This window comes from Pyrus communis, chromosome 11 (genome assembly GCF_963583255.1).
Source record: "Pyrus communis chromosome 11, drPyrComm1.1, whole genome shotgun sequence".
Lineage (NCBI taxonomy): Eukaryota > Viridiplantae > Streptophyta > Magnoliopsida > Rosales > Rosaceae > Pyrus > Pyrus communis.
Genome location: NC_084813.1, coordinates 16,054,535 through 16,072,052, shown reverse-complemented (window position 1 = coordinate 16,072,052; position 17,518 = coordinate 16,054,535). Strand labels below are relative to the sequence as shown.

Here is a 17,518-nt window from a genome sequence, read left to right as displayed (position 1 = left end):
ATCAAAAGAAGAAGATAAGGATGGATGCCACAAGGCAAACGGCAAGAGATACCATAAAGAAAATTTGAAACTTTCTTTTGTCTTTTACAAGGAAATATTTACTATGTCTTTGTGGGCAATTTATAACTTTATTTTGTCCATCGATGCAATGCTCCCTTACAATATATTAGATTATTCTGAAATATTATTATATTAAGCTTAGTATCATATATAAGATTTAAATTCTTCTTTATTTTCTCCGCTTTCTGAGACATTACAATATATTACATTATTTTGAAACAGAATACAAGACTCAAATTCAAACTGCAGGCCTATTATTGAAATAGAATTAACATGAAATATGCATCCCAGTTTAATTGAAAGGCCCCACGTGAGAAAATAAAGTGTCACAGATGCACTAACTTAAGCATTTTCTAAAGTGAGTATTGCCTCAACAATTGGGGAAGTGTCACTGCCAGTTGACATGATTGACACGCATCCATTCCAGGTGTCCTTGCTGTACGGGCGAGTTTGACACAAGAAATTATAGATTACGTCCCAAATTCCTCCCTTTTCAAAGTGGCCAGGTTCGCGAATCTCTGTATAGACCTGCACTTACGTACATATTGTGAGGATTCGAGGGATATCGAAATGTGTTTAGTTTCTTTATCAGTTAGTGTAAATATAGTTTTATATTAAAAACGAGTTGTACTACTAACCGTGTTGTCCCATTTAGTCCTGTCCCATGGGTTGCTCCAGGACAACATCCAATCACATTCGGTACCATTCTTATCCGTGCCTCGGTACACAACAGCCGCAGTGGATCCAGAAGCCTCACCGGCAGTTTTGACGTGCAGAAACACACCCCACTGACCATTTGCAATCAGTGCTGCGTATGGTGCCTTCCCGATGTGCCCCAACCAATCTTTCTTATCAGAATATGTTATGGTATCCCCAGTTGCATTGTAAACAAGGCAGAGTGTGGACACTCCATCGCCATACTGCTCCTTCAATTTCTCCACATGTGTTCGAGCGTTGAAATCCTTTTCCGCGGCATTTTTCATATTCAGTGCCACGCGTGCCCTGTCTAATTTTCCTATTGTCTTGCCGGCATACTCTGGCATCCCCTCCAAAGTTTCATTCGTGATGGGGTTGCCAAAAACGTTATACGCCATCTCTAGACTGAACTCAAATTAATTTTCTCTCTCTCTCTCTCGTGATTTTTCTTAGAGAATTTCTTGGTGAGGCATGAATGTTTATATAATCTCATGAGTAGGCATGTTTAGCAAAAGGAAAATAAAAAATAAAAAATAAAAAATAAAATAAGGACACGATATCATGTCCCTGTATGATCTGGAAGCAATCGCATGATGTTTTGGAAGTAAATGAGGGGTGCATGAAGCATGCATGGAATCACACTATCACATGAATAACTATTTTTAAACTTACATCTACCAATTATGATAATGAAAGTTACTGCGCCATTCTTCAAAAATACTTCTCCTTGACGTGAGTGACGTGACTTTATTTCTCCAAAGTGTAGGTAAATAACATAGGTAAAAATGTATTACAATGGTTGATGTGGCATGTTGCTTATCCAATTATCTTGCAATCGGCAAATCAAGTAAATTTTATTTTACTTCATCTTTAGTTAGCATATATATATATATATATATAATCTTTTTTTTTCTTCTTCCACATAAAATATTTTATTATAAATAAAAACGTGAGATCCAATTGGAATGAGGCAATATTGCCTACTTTGTGAGTGTAGGCAAAATTTGCCTATCCAATTGACTACATCATCGCAGCATGATTGTGAACTACATTTCGGTTTCACATTAACAACGATTGATTTTGACATCTGAGGTAAATACTAGAGAAAGAAAGTTTGTTGATATATAATATTGTCAATGCCATTGATGCAAATGTGGCGATTTTGAAGTAAGTGAGGGATGCATGTGAACAAAGTTAGTTTTGGTTTCATATAAACAACTGTTAATATTGAAATTAAGGAAAGAAAGTTTGTTGATATATGATATTGTCATTGACGTTGAGGCAAACGCGGCGATTTTAAAGTAAGTGAAAGATGCATGTGAACAAAATTTGTGTTTCACATTAACAACTGTTGATATTGAAATTCATGAAGAAAGTTTGCTGTTATATAATATTGTCATTGACGTTAAGGCAAACACGACGGTTTTGAAGTAAGTGAGGGATGGGCAAACGCAGCGGTTTTGAAGTAAGTGAGAGATGCATGTGAACAAAGTTTTGGTTTCACATAACAACTGTTGTTATTGAAATTGAGAAAAGAAAGTTTGTTGATATATAATATTGTTATTGACGTTGAGGTAAACACGCCGATTTTGAAGTAAGAAAGGGATTCATGTGAACAAAGTTTTGGTTTCACATTAACAATTGTTGATATTGAAATTGAGGAAAGAAAGTTTGTTGATATATAATATTGTAATTGACGTTGAGGCAAACGTGGCCGTTTTGAAGTAAGTGAGCGATGCATGTGAACAAAGTTTGGGTTTCACATTAACAACTGTTGATATTGAAATTGAGGAAGAAAGTTCGTAGATATATAATATTGTCATTGACGTTGAGGCAAACGCGGCGGTTTTGATGTAAGGGATGGACAAACATGACGTTTTTGAAGTAAGTGAGGGATGCATGTGAAATAAGTTTTGATTTTACATTAACAACTGTTGATATTGAAATTTGAGGAAAGAAAGTTTGTTGATATATAATATTGTCATTGGTGTTGAGGCAAACGCGGCAATTTTTAAGTAAGTGAGGGATGCAGGTGAACAAAATTTGGGTTTCACATTCACAACTGTAAATATTATGTAGATGACGATTTTGAAGATTCTGAATCTAAGAAAGAGAAGAGAAATTTACCTTTGGGGAAGAGTGGTGGCCGCTGCTGCAGAAACTGAAAAGATTTTGGCAAATGAGTCGAGAAGGAAGACAGCGGGAGTCGGCAACTCAGAATTTCAGCCAAACATAAAGAGAATATGAAGAAAGAAATAGTTTTGTAAGATGCTGAGAAGAAAAACAGGGAACAATAGGGTTTTGCCTGAGGACCCGAGCTGGGCTCTGAGATGCAGACCTCCCTCTCCCCTCCTCACCCTGACAAAGTGACAATCCACACCCTCCCCCCTTCTCTGTCTGTGACTAATCCAGCCCAAACAAAATGTAACGTTTACATGTATATCACTAATTGTAACGTTTAAATAAATACACAATCAAACGTTTACTTAATCAAACGTTCATAAGAACTTACGATGCACTTGAGCATTTTTCAACATTCTATTAAGCACAAACAAAATGTAATCTACACGTAGATGAGATAAGACATGTTTAGGTGTTAAGCCAAATGCAAGAAGTCAGATAAGTGAAGAAATAAGAACCTTGACAGCTCATCATTTCTTATACTTTGGACTCGGTGTTGGAAACTTGTCTACCAGGCATAACCTCTGAATCATTATTTATTCATATGAATGTGAGAATGATTACTTTCAATGGCATTCCCTCTGGAAATGTAAAGGGAAGCTGTAATTGAATTCATCTATACTTCACCGTGTTCATGACTTGCAATTTTTTAAACGACACAATAAATAACAGAGATTAGCGAGAGTTGAATCAAATGAATCAGTAGTGTAAAACTGACAAAATGCTTACAAATTCAACGCCAATTGTGCTGACATAGCTATCCAAGTATGAATCATCCTGTTCAACGATTCGGAAGCTCAGACAAAAATTGCATGAGAAAATTGAAATTATATGCAATTGTATGTCAAATAACCTGAAATATACCATATATCCAATATTAAATGCATACACCTATAAAATAATCTTTATATATATTTTAAAATAATACAGATCAATGTAATCTAAAACATTGGAAACATTATCATACAACTAAAGAATCGCGATGCATTATTTTCAGATAACTTTTCACCCCACAACTCTGAGACAGAGAGCATACCCAACCCAATGTGGGGTTCCAACCACTGCGATTTCACAAACTTCCCAGTGGAGGAAGGGAAACACAAAATACACTACTTGATCACTTGTGGCTGAGCTTTTATCGCTCAACCTGTCTTTATCTTTATGTATCTCTCTGACTGAAATCTTATTCATATAAAATTTCAGTACAGTATAAAGTATACTTATATATAAAACATAAGAACCTTCTAAAAGCAATATCTTTTAAAAACATTCCATCAATTGAACATTACCTCCCTGTCTAAGAAAACCGATGACAATCGTAAGCTAAACTATGAAATACCAAATTAAACACAGAAACTTCACAACGCCAAACCAAACAAAACCCCAAATCAATTAAAAAACAAATTAGGCCAAAAGAACCCCACACCTAACAAAACCCCAGATTCGCTCAAAAAGAGATTTATCTTATTTTAGCAAAATGAATTCTAACTGGCCACAAACCAAAGCCTTGACCAAAATGAATTGCACGTAAGTGTCAACCAAATTCGCGAACATATAAAAGTTCTTCGATTTTCACACACCAAAACAACATATCAAATTAAAAAACCAATGCAATGTTAGTGAAATAAACTCGCACGGTATTTTAAGCTGTAAAACAATCACCTTGCAAATGAATAGGCACATCTGATTCTTCCAAATCCTTTCACCTCCATCCTAGAATTCGTCCCCTGTATCACCACAAAAACATGTAAAAAATCCGAGAAAATCAAAAGCTATAAACACCAAATTCCAAATTTGCAGTCAAAACCAAATTCCAAACGATGATTGTATGCATATCCAAGCCATAAAGGAACCAAATTTAAAGAATTATTTGGAGATGAAAAGCCTAATGTAAACCCTAATAAAGTTTATAAATTTTATGATAATCCTCCGATGTGGGACAACATGAAGACCCTATTGTCGAGTTGTGTTTGTATTCCGTTCCAAGGACTGCGTAACTAACAAATCAGGGCTCAAAAATTCAGATTTATCTTTCAGAGGAAGAGAGAGAGTGTTACAGTGACAATGGCAGTGAGAGCTAAGAAATAGAAATCCGTGACTCTTCCCATGGAAATTGTTCTGGATTGTTGCTCTTGAATAACAAAAACTCTCTGCTTTGCTTGCAGCTGCTGAGTTATCAAAAGTGGAAAGGAAGCCCTTCGAAAATTCAATACAACAGGAAAATTTTATTTGCCGCAGTTTAACACCGTCAGATTCCAAGTAAATCATACTATTTTAACAATTCTCAATTTTAACACCGTCATGTGGATTTGGCAAACTGATTCTGCGCAAAAATAATATTTCGAGGATTCATAAGAATGCGGGATTGAAAGAAGAGTGCAGTGTCTTGAAATAAAAGTAACTGCAAGGGAAATTAACAGTTTGCATCATTGAATCGATCTAAAAACATAGTAGTGCCATTAAATCTCTCCTCTCAGAATTACATATCATTGTTTATATGGTTTGCTGTAAATAGTAGAATTCAACTAAATGCTTTCAATAAGAACAACTCAAGGCATCTAAATGGTAATATTGTTAATTACCAGTCAATTTCTATTAACTAAAAACACTACGCAGATCAACATTAAATAAAAAGCAATTTTTTTGGAAGTTAAATTTTCCACTTACCACTGATGTCAGTGGCCAGTTTGCCATTGCAAAACCTTCCAGTAGGCTGATGGTTCACAAAGTCTCTTCCATAAGGAGGGTAATCAACCTTTCGGTGTCTGCCAACCACCGCCTTACATCCAAAGCCCCCATCTGCAGCAACCTAAACCAACCAAAATCCAAAATCCTGAAATTCCCAAACACAATAAATCCATTTAATGATGCATGGACACGGACACGGATACGCAGATACAATACAACACAACACGACATGGGGATACGTCAAATTTCTAAAAACGAAAGCACGATACCGCAAGGATAAGGCAATTAAAAATAATATAAATAAATAAATATATCTAAATATTATAAAATAAGCATTCAAATATACTATTCAAGTTCAAATTTATTTCGATAAACTTCAAACATTTAAAAAGATAATTCACTAAACAACTAAATTAGTTTTCATACTTGAAAAACTAAAAACACACCCAAATGACTTAAAAAATAAAAAGAAAGAGTCCCTCATTCTCAAACTAGCTTTTTCATTTCTGCAAGAGCTTCATCAGTAACCTTGTTGCAAGAGACAATCCTATTTCTAGACTTTTTTAACAAATGAAACTTGACCTTAGAGTAGGATCCTCTAAAAATCTTTTGACAATAGTTGCATTGAAACACAGTACCTCCTCTTCTATTTTCCATTCTTTCGAGCTTTTTGACGTACTTACACAGTGTACCATAATCATTTTCAACATTTTCAACTAAGTTGACATTAGCATTCGTATGATTAACAGGATGATTCATTTTCCTAAATTACCAACATGTAAATCGTAAGAATCAATCTAAAATAGTCGCATAAAATGTCACTAGTCAAATTTATGATAAGAGATCAACAAAGCAACATAAAAGCATATATAAATACATTATAATCTAAATTATTCTAGACCACTAACAATAATATTATTATAATATGCAAACAGAAAAGCATAAGAAGCCTTTCGTTTGGCTTCAGAAAAGCAACAGGAGGCGTATCCCAGTTACCAGATGCATAAGAAGCCTTTCTTTTTGTTAATAATGTTGATGCATATTATTATAATATGCAAACAGAAAAGCATAAGAAGCCTTTCTTTTTCATTTTGTTAATAGTGTGATTATCCTCTTATTATAGTTTGAAACGTATCCGAAAAGTAGGATACTCGTATTTTAACAGTAAGATACGCGTATCTCATCAGTCAACAACGCATCTGTTGACTTGAATACGTATTGGTCACGTATCCGTACGTATCTCCTCACATATCCATATCCATGCGTGTCAAATACGGGATACGTTGGTCTTCCCCCGTGTCCATGCATCATAAAACAGATGTAGACCAACATAGAGAGAAAAGACTTAAATTTACAGTAAGATGAAAGCTTTTTCAAAATTGAGGGCCAAATCTAATGAAATTTAGCAAAATGACCAAACAGATGTGGAATCTTTTGCATCCCTGGGAATTCTGGATTAGGGTCTTAAGGAGATGAAGATATAAGCAATGTCTATAGGGATTTTAATTTGGTAATTGTTCTTTTATTCTTGAAGAGATGCTAGAGTAAAATTTTCAAAGACTAATTCTAAAGTTTTCTCAAATAAATAAATGTAGGCTGAATGGTTCATTGCTATTGAGAAAAGGAAACACCTTAACAAAGTGGAAGCAATCTTATCGTTCATGAGCTCTACGTAAAGAAACATTGGAATCGTCATGAGAAAAAAATCAATAACCAACCATATGACCACAATTTAAGCATCGCCTTGCTTGCTAATTGTGGGGTTTAAAGCTAGAAGCCCATTAAACATTGACAGACACCAGACTCCCCAATGATGCAAATTTCTATTGCATATCTGACCAAAACAACCTTGTTGACCCTAAAAACTACCACGCTTAAGTGGCGCGCAGGTCGAGTAATTAATAAGCTAACTACGTCATTCGGTTGTGTGCGGGGCGTGACAACTCATTGACCGAGCTCGGCCGAGGAGTAAAATGTGTTGATGTCGCGTTGAGCGCGCTGCTAACTTCTTGATCTTGCGACTACGGCCAAGGAAGGAACATTTCTTGGCCTTCGAGTTCTAGAGCCTGAAGACAAGGCGGCTAGTTCTACGAAGTTCAATATTAAATTCGGCTTTCAATGTGCCAAATGTTGTAACCTGTAACACATCACTTTGCCGAGAAGGCTAATGAGATGACCTCTGCCAATAAGGATTCGAAAATCCTTCTGGACCGAGACTTGGATAGATAACCAGTCGGCCTCGACGCAGTGCTGTTTATCCAAACTGAAGGTGCTCCACGGTCAGTTGATTCTACGACAACAGTGATGTTTATCCAAACTGAAGATGTTTGCCAGCTGCCTTCACAATGCTGTTTATCCAAACTAAAGATGTGTTGGCGGAAAACAAATCTCAAGGTTGTTGAGAAGTTTTGCGTAGAGCGAGAGTTTGCGCAGGGCAGTTTGTGTGTTGAATTGGAGGGGGTCTTGAATGTTGTTTGTGGCACTGTATTTATAGAAGCAAATGTTATGTGGCGCAGCTTCATACTAGTGTAGGATTTGATTTCAATTCAAACTCGTCAGCCAGGGTCCCAGTCAAAGACTTCACAAGGTAAGCAACAACCGATCTTTTAGATGCCATCATTATCTCCTTATTTCATGCAAATAATTAGCATGCAACAGCCTATCTGATGACCTCCACGGTGTTGGAACCAAGGCATGCAAATAATTAGCATGCAAGTTTATCCCCTAGCCATGCATTCCCGCAGGACTCGGCAATAAAGGGGGCATTGCCTCTAGTAATTCGAATGCAAGTTTAACTCTTAATCTTTCCACCAAATCTGTCCAGGTGCAATCATGCATTTTCAAAAAACCGACTTGATCACATATTCCAGCCCTCCACATCTATGCATGTGCCGACTAGAGAATTGCAAATGAATTGCAATTTTTTTCCTGACCATTGTTTATAATATAACCATTCTTCTTTAAAATTATCCCATGCAGAGAAACCCATTTCCAAACAAACGCCAGGATATTGATCATATTCAATCTAGATCAATTGATATATTATTAAAAGATAATATCATGGTTAAAACCACAATATATCCTTCAATAATAATTATCTTAACTATTTTGCCATCCAATGGTTGAGAGCTATGTTCATTAACGGCCTTGATTGCACGAGCTGATAGTGTAAAATCGAGTCCAAACATTGCCCCCCAGTTTCCTTAAGTTTTAGCTCGTAAGCCGAATAGTTAAGGAAATTAGCGCAGTTGAATAATCCCTCATAGCACCGAAAATGAAGTGATTCGGTGAAGTAGAGGACTCTTATGTGCACTCAACGACCGTCAGTTCGAAAAAACTAAAACCAGTAATCGTACGTTCCCTGACTGTTGAGCACCTCCGAGTGACACCGAGAAATATATGGTCGAGGAAAAATTACCATCCACCGCCGAATAAAAAATCACTCGGCAAAATGTTGTTCTGGATTCAGCCGAATGCAATCTATCTAAATGCTCAATGACCACCAATAATCAAGGACTGAAACAATAAGACTTGGTCGTATGTGAGATTTGGTCGAGCTATATGGCCGAGGACAATAAAATCGAAAAATCACTGCAGATATTAACCACCAAATGCCCTCTTTGTCCCATCGAATGCCCATCTTACGGGGTGAATAGGCTAGGCCACACGGAGACCTACTACAACATGGGTGGCCTTTCTTGTTGCACACAACATATCAGCAAATAATCTCTCTCGGCAAGACTAAAAAATTGTCCCTAGGAAGTCGGCCTACTTCACCTTGCCGAGTACCAGCGCACATGTCCCTTCCATGCACATGCATGCATTCTATTTAATGTAGAAAAGGAGAAAGCTGCCGTAACTCTCAACTGCCGAGGTCGAGAAAAAATTTGGGCCGAGGTTGGGAAACAAACCATTCTTGGCAGCTCGCCCTATCACCAATCAAAGTCAATAATTGGAGCAAATAATGGCCTACGTCTACTAATAATGTTTGCCACCCTACTTTCTTATGCATCGGCCTGAAAGGCCGAATGGTTAAGAAAATAATTTATTCATCCTTTCATTTTTTTTTTTTTTTTTTTTTTTAGCAAACGGAAATAAAAGTGGCCAAACCATGAGGAGGAGGCCAACGATGCTTTATTTTGAGCCGAAATCTTTTTGTATTAAAATATTCAATTTGATTTCGCTTTAGGCCGAATAAAGAATCACTTCCAAATACTTTTGACTTGGCAAAATATTTTTTATTCTCAGCCACCAAATGCATTGAACAATTATGAAGCCCTCTGGGCATAATAATTTCATCAATTTCAGCTTTTAACTCGAACACCTTAGCTGAACGGGATTTCTCCATATCGGCTTTATCCCCAATAATTATATCGATTGGCGTGGTTTTTTCGACTAGGCCTATGTCTTCGATGACCATATCAATTGATTTGGTTTTTTCATCTAAAGCCGTTTATTGGTCATGTTCATCATTGGAACACTCCTCTGACGAATCATTTTTTGAGTTGATTTTTGGCTCAGAAACTTGAACTTTTTCTTCTAGGCCTACCACACTTTCAGTCTCGACCGAGACAACAGGTGGCCTAGGTATTTCTTCAGCCGTCTTGACAATTTTCTTAGGCCAAATTTTGATTGTGACCGGAGTGGAAAATTGCCCCCCGGCCTTTAGATTTAACCATTTTTCAAAGGGAATTGATCGGTAGTCAGAAACGTAAGGAAAACGTTCTTTATCTAGCCAGACATTAAATCGAGCCCTATCTTCATTTAACCATTGATCTTGTAATCTGTGATGAACTTTCACCTTTATCATTTGAGAGAAAGATTTTTGCCTTTCTTCACATGCTTTAAGGATCTGTTCCGCATCAAGTTGAACTAGGAATTCGTCCAATCGGCTAAGTGGAGCCGAATTAGCCATGCATTCCCACAGGACTCAGCAATAAAGGGGGCACTGCCTCTAGTAATTCGAATGCAAGTTTAACTCTTAATCTTTCCACCAAATCTGTCCAAGTGCAATCATGCATTTTCAAAAAATGGACTCGATCACATATTCCAGCCCTCCACGTCTATGCATGTGCCGACTAGAGAATTGCAAATGAATTGCAATTCTTTTCCTGACCATTGGTTATAATATAACCATTCTTCTTTAATATTATCCCATGCAAAGAAACCTATTTCCAAACAAACGCCAGGATATTGATCATATTCAATCTAGATTAATTGATATATTATTAAAAGATAATATCATGGTTAAAACCACAATATATCCTTCGATAATAATTATCTTAACTATTTTGCCATCCAACGGTTGAGAGCTATGTTCATCAACGGCCTTAATTGCACGAGCCGATAGTGTAAAATCGGGTCCAAACAAACCTTCACACAGAATGTCCACTTAGAAACCTACTCCCTACAAACAACAACAAAGTATTTTTCCACTAAGTGGAGTCGGCTATATGAATCCTAGAACGCCATTGTGCTCAGTTCTATGTCATGTCCTCCGTTAGATCCAAGTACTCTAAATCTTTTCTTAGATGCCTACTTCCTACAACCAATTTTAAAACATGCATAGAAATTTTGCATGTTTGATTTCTGAAAAACAATCAGTATCTAAGCTAGTAGAACTTTGGAAATGCTTGACCAAAGAATACGTATAGGGTGGACTAATATATATATATATATATATATATATATATATATGTGTGTGTGTGTGTGTGTGTCCATAAATTCCTTACCACATCAACCTTGACCCATTCAAATCTATAAATTTGAATTTGTTTAAATTCCCATGGCTACACTTCTTTACAAACACTTATCAGCTGCTAATAATTAAACTGACCAACTGTGATTACTGTGATGAACTATAGGATACAAAACGTGTGATATAATTCTGTTAGTTAAGTAAAACTATTACACAGCTAATGTTTCTCTCGCCTCTCTTTTCCTTCCAATAATGATTGATACAAAACAGCCATTCTTCATTGGGAATCAAGGATTGCAACATTAATATTATCAATGATCGACAATGTAAATTGACCCAAATAAAAGGATAGTCCACATTAAAATATGTTAAGACTTAAAACATTCCTCTACATCCACTAAAATTCTTCACTTTTTAAATCCTCTAAAATTATATAGTGGGCAAATAAGATGTTACACCAATGAGTGTGAGTGAGCATAAAGACAATGAACATAGAAAACTTTCATGGAATCACTATATCCACCACTGGAGAAAGAAAATTGTTATTTAATAGTCTTTCATGTCAAATGCATAATGTGTACATAAAGTAATGCAGATAAAAAAAATGAATTTAAAAGCCCAAAAGTAAGTAAAAATCTACTTGAAGTGATGCACATACACACACATATTATCTATTCTAAAACTAGGGAGCAATTGACTGTTCATTGGGCTACAGTCAATTGTTTGCCCCTCGATTTCACGCTATTTACAACAAAAACCATTAGATCTGGGCTGGGTTGGGAAGGTAATTCCCAAAAGTTAGGGGGTAATTGTGTCCGTAGGATTGAGCCGAATTTCACTTTATTTACAAAATTGCCACCGCCTTTCCTTTCCCTCTTTCTCTCTCCCTGCTCTCTCGATAACCATCCATCAAGTTCTTCCCTTTTCTCACTCTGTAACCCTAGCACCGTTTCTCTCTCATTTCTCTCAAATTCGAGACTTCTCTCTCCATTCTCTCAACCTAGCCCCAGCGCTGCTCACCCCATTCCTCTTCATAATCTCAGTTAAATCCATCGTCATGGGACCTTCTTCCTCAGACCTTCATGTGTACGTTACCTTTTCATCTAAATTAGGATCAGGGTTCTGAAATTAATTTCCCCCCAATTTTCCCTCTCTCTTTGCAATGGAAGAACATCCATCGTCTTCCTCATCTTCTTCTTCTGCTGCTGCTTCGACCAGTAGGAATACTTCAGGCGGTGCTGCTGTTGCTGCCACTGCCGCTATGACGTTTGAGAGCTTCGCAGGTTCGGGAGGAGGACGATGACAATCAGTGCTACCAACACACCCATTTCTGGCATCCGGAGCTGGAGCAAAACCACGAAATCGGCACTTCGTACGGTGGTAATATGCCGATGAGGTGTCAACATGATTACAGATGACACGTGGCGTGGTCCTGCATCATCGTCCTCCTCACCTTCTGGTTCTTCGGTTTGTATCCAATTGTCAGATTATATTTTGGAATTTTGATGGCAATTCATTATTTGATTATCCATGATTTGATAGTAGTTGGATGTTCTGCAACATAACCCATTTTTTTGCTCTCTATAAAAGTTGTTTTCGTTCTAATTTTACCATTTTCTATTTTTTACTTATAGGCCTGCTGCTTTTGCGGTGAGGAATTCGAAGGATATGTGCTTCTGAGCAATTCCTAGGCACTAATCACTCACCATATCCTTTTCCACTTACTGGGATTTTCTTAGTTTGAACTATTTTCTTCAGTTTAATTCAAAACTTAATAGTTATTTAAAGTGTTTTATCCAGTTTTTACAATTACTCTCATAAATTGTACCTGATTTGTGGTTCGGTAGGATTGAGGTGATGGGGACGATTCGTGAGGTTGCAGCCATAAGATATAGGGCCTACGCGCGGGGTTTAGGGGTTTCACGGGGGGAGAGTTCCAGAGGGAGGGGGTGCACACGTGAATTGCAGAGGGAGAGGGAGAGGGAGAAAGAGGGGGAGTAGGGTTGCTGATTTGCTATATTCAAGTTCTTTATTTATTTATTTATTTTTTTTTGTGACAGGTTGAGAATGTGAAAGCTTTGCTGGAGGTGGAGGTGAGAAGTTTAATTTAATTCATGATTTATTGTTGTTGTTGTTTTTTTTTTTTAACTTTATTTTTGTGGGATTGTGCTGTTCTGGGGAAACAATATTAAATTGAAGTAAAGTTTAGATATTTCTGTAATTGGGATTTAGAGTAAGAGATGAAGAACTGAAAATGATTGCAAAATTAAAAGCTTAGAACTTTTTTGATTCTCTCATAAGAAAGGATCTCCTCTTTGGCTTTCTGGGCCAAGTCATCGAAGCTCTCTCTGTAAGTAATTTCTCACCATTTTCATCATATTTACCCCCGTCGTAGTAAAATCGGATTTCTGTGGTTAAATTGATTGCGCCAATCAGTTCATTTGCTTTCAATTTCTTAGTTCTCTGCTTGGTTGCTGGGAAAGTGTAGGAAAAATGATTTAAATTTACTTCCTTTTATGTTTTCGACTTCAATCTTCGTAGTAATTGTACCTAAATGAGCTGACTATTGTTACAGTTTTTGTGGAATTCCATCTTCTTTCTGTTATCTGATTGATCTAATTGATTTAAAATGTATATAAAAAGTGACTTGATTTTGTTTTTTGCTCTGTTGACTTCTGATTCTGAACTGTTTAATTGGATTCATTATCAAAAAAGCTGATTTTTTTAAATATTTATTTATTATTCTTTTTTTTTAAAGAAAAATGATTCTTGAATGCACAATGTTGATAGATTTTTATTGCCCATCTCAAAGACTGATAAATTCACTTTTGGGGGAACATACATGCCTAGCATTTTTTTCCTGTGCTGATTTGAGCTGCAAATGTACGAGGGTTGGTCTGAATTGACGATCATAGATTTTGCGTATGCAAATGTATACTAATTTAGGATCTTGAGCATTGTGGTGGTATGATCTCATGATAAAATGTCCAAGAATATATGATTTTTTTTTTCTTTTGATTCAGTATCATGGCTCAGTTGCAAAGCACTAAACATTGTAGTTAAATACTTGCATGCTAATGGTTTGGTGTAATGGTAACTCATTTAGAGAGAGAAAGTGGCAGCAGTAGTGGGGAAGGAAGAAGGACTATTCATGTTTCTGTTATCATTTTTGCCATTCGAAGCTCTGGGTTTGGCTTTGGCTCTGTTAGCTGTTGAGGTAATTATTAATTGTAATTTTTTTTTTCAGTATTCGGTGAGTTTGATCATATGGGTTTGACCATTATAAACAGGTTCACTTTTTAGGGTGGGTAATTTTGTGGTTTGAAAATTATGTGTTAGAAGTGTGTAAGTTTGGGCTTAGAAATGGGTTTTCTGTTAAAATTTCATTTTTGTGATTTTGGGGGTTTTGTTTCAAGCAATCTCATCCTTTTAATCGGACTTATTCCAAATTTTATTGGTGGGTGTTGGGTGCTTTTGAATTTGGTGAAATTTGTGATTTTTCAGTGCTTCAATGGTGTTTTGGAATGATTGGTATTTTGGTGACAAATGCAACTAATTATGTGGATCTTAATTTGATGATTCATTTCTTTCACTCAGTGTGTCAGGAAATGAGTTCAACCATGGATTCATATACATTGAAGTCCACATCAAATTTGTCTGCTCTCTGACCTGATTGAGTGAGGGAGGAGGGATACAGCGCAGAGAGAATATGACGGAAATTGAGGAGGAAGCCCAAGCTTTCAGAGAGTTAGTGAGATCTGAAGCCCATGCCTGGATGAACTGATTTAATTTGAGCACACAGAGCTCAAATCTGGTGTTCAAAAATAAGGCGGAAGCCACAAAGTTCTCAAATCCAAGATGAAAAGGTATAATCCAAGCCTCTGCAACTATTTGTCTCCTTGATATATATATATATGCCATTAATTGTTAAAACAATATCTTCGTATGATTTTTTTTTTTAAGTTTATATTTTTGGTCTGCGTCTATTCCCTCTACTCTCATCCCTCTCCTCCACCACACCTCCCCCCCCCCCTTCCCCCCCAGAGGCGCGCATCCCATCTTTGTCGTTGTCCATATTCTTCTCTGTGAATCAATGTCAATGTTTAATTTTCATGGGAGGTGCAAAAAAAATTTGGACTTTTTGTGATCCCACAACCCCACCCCCACATATAATTGGCTTTAAAGGGTTCTGGGTTCTGGGTTCTGTAGATTTTGTTCATTATTTCAAAGTATTATTATTTTTTTTAGAAATTTGAAAGATTGTTTCAAACATTGATATATAAAAGCAGTGCAGTTTGGCATATCAAATCAACCTGCTGCTTTCTTGGGACTCTAATTCTTAGGTGAGTTCTTCTGTTTCTCATTTTATTGATGCTTTTTGGTTTTCCTTTCATCTAGGTTCTGTAATTTTCATATAGTTTTTTGTTCTTTTGATGCATTTGCTGCTATGATCTTCTAACTGCTGAAGTTTCTTCAGTCTGGTATGTCATTTTAACGGTTGGAATTCCACAATTTGATTAGTTTTGATAATTTCAGAAAGAAGAAGAAGGCCCTGTGTCCAAGTTTTAAAAGGCACACTTTGTAATGCTTCAAAATTTCATGCTTTTTTCAGGAATTCAGACAGGCAGGATGCTGATACTTCTGACTTTATTGAGGTTAGTGAATTATGTTGTTTCTCCACGGGGTGCAGTTTTATTGTTACACTTTGTAAAGCTTCAAAATTTTATGTTTTTTTCAGGAATTTAGTAGTCCCCATCATCATCAGTTTGTCTGCTATTGCAGTTAGAGAAGCATTCCACAGAAGAAGGCGGGGTTACACCTTCAGTTTATTCGTGCAAAGAACCAGTATGTCCAAAAATATATGTTACTCGATTCTTAAAAACTTTATGGCATGACAAAATAAATTTACAAATTGCTAATTTTTCTGTTTTGTATAAAATCTTTGTTCACTCTACCTGAATAGGTACACATGTTAAGTTTTCTTTCATCTTATCTTTGGCACAGAAAGCACCATCAAAATTTAAACTTTTTTTTCTTTTCATTCGGCTGTTGAGGAAGGGATTGTTGTTGGTGGATGAAACCTTTAGGTAATTATCTGTTGCTTATTGAACTCCCCCAATCATGAGTTTTGACTCGGAAGAAGATTTTGATGATGACAGATACTGAATTAAATTTTGGCTCAAATTGTATTGAAAATTGCAGTTCGGAGCAATTTTTATGAGGAAGAAGGATGAGTCCCAAACATATGTATGAATTTTGTCAATTTCTACATGCTCCATTCAGTAGATGAATTGTAAACATATGAATTTCAAGCACCTGAATTGAATAGATGCTTTTAATTCTTCTCTCATCTAAACCTTAGATTTTTCTGCAATTTTATTTCTATGTTGTTTATATCATTGTTGTTAATAATATTCAAATGTATACTAAGTTTCTCGGTAGCCAAAACAGACCCTTTACATGATTTTGTGTAGAATTCGTTTAAAGATTTAAAATTTCTCCACTCTGTTAATGGGTTTGATTTTTCCCCATCTGTTTTGCAGTTTGAGTCTACTGAGTTCTGTGGATTCACTCAACTGCAATCATCTCTTCTGCAAGTAATCTCTACCTTCATTGTTATTCACATATGAATGTTAGGTTTTATTTGGATGTATTAATTGTCATTGGCAGTACTATAAAAAACAATCTTTCTGCATTATTCTAGGTTTAATATCTAGCTTTTTAGTTGTATATTACTTATATGGGTCTTTAACTACAATATCAAATTTCTTACCTTTTTTCATGTTTTTACTTTTAACTTACTGATATTTATTTTAGAATGTGGAATTATATCTAATATTTGTTTATTTCCTGACTGTCTTAATCCCTCACTCTCTCTAGATTTTAAATTTTGGTAAGAACCATGAAAATGACTGAAAAGCATGATGTTGTTTTCGAAATATATATTAGTATCCCCTTCTCACCCAAATGCCAAAATCAGGTGGCTTGATTTGAGGTGTTTTCAGATATTGTAATTGAATGAACAATTAGGTTACACTTTAACAAAAATGTGTAAAAAGGGTTGATAACCACATCTTTAAGAGAGAAGTACTATTTTGTCTTTGATAGTTGTCAACAGATTTGTGGCTGAGTCAATAACATGCTCTGAGTCTGGAATCTTTGCTCCTCTTTTGCATTCCCAAAATTTGTTTCATG

The 17,518-nt window shown here is 36.1% G+C and overlaps 1 protein-coding gene across 1 annotated transcript; it reads right to left on the bottom strand.

The window, feature by feature from the left end:
* Positions 1-326: 326 nt before the first annotated feature.
* Positions 327-1,189, bottom strand: LOC137707840 (23 kDa jasmonate-induced protein-like). Its single transcript, XM_068446769.1, has 2 exons — positions 699-1,189; positions 327-588 (listed from the first exon to the last, which is right to left on the bottom strand). Exons 1-2 carry the CDS (start codon positions 1,152-1,154, stop codon positions 403-405), a joined length of 642 nt encoding a protein of 213 aa, XP_068302870.1. The 5' UTR covers positions 1,155-1,189; the 3' UTR covers positions 327-402.
* Between the last annotated feature and the right edge of the window lie 16,329 nt (positions 1,190-17,518).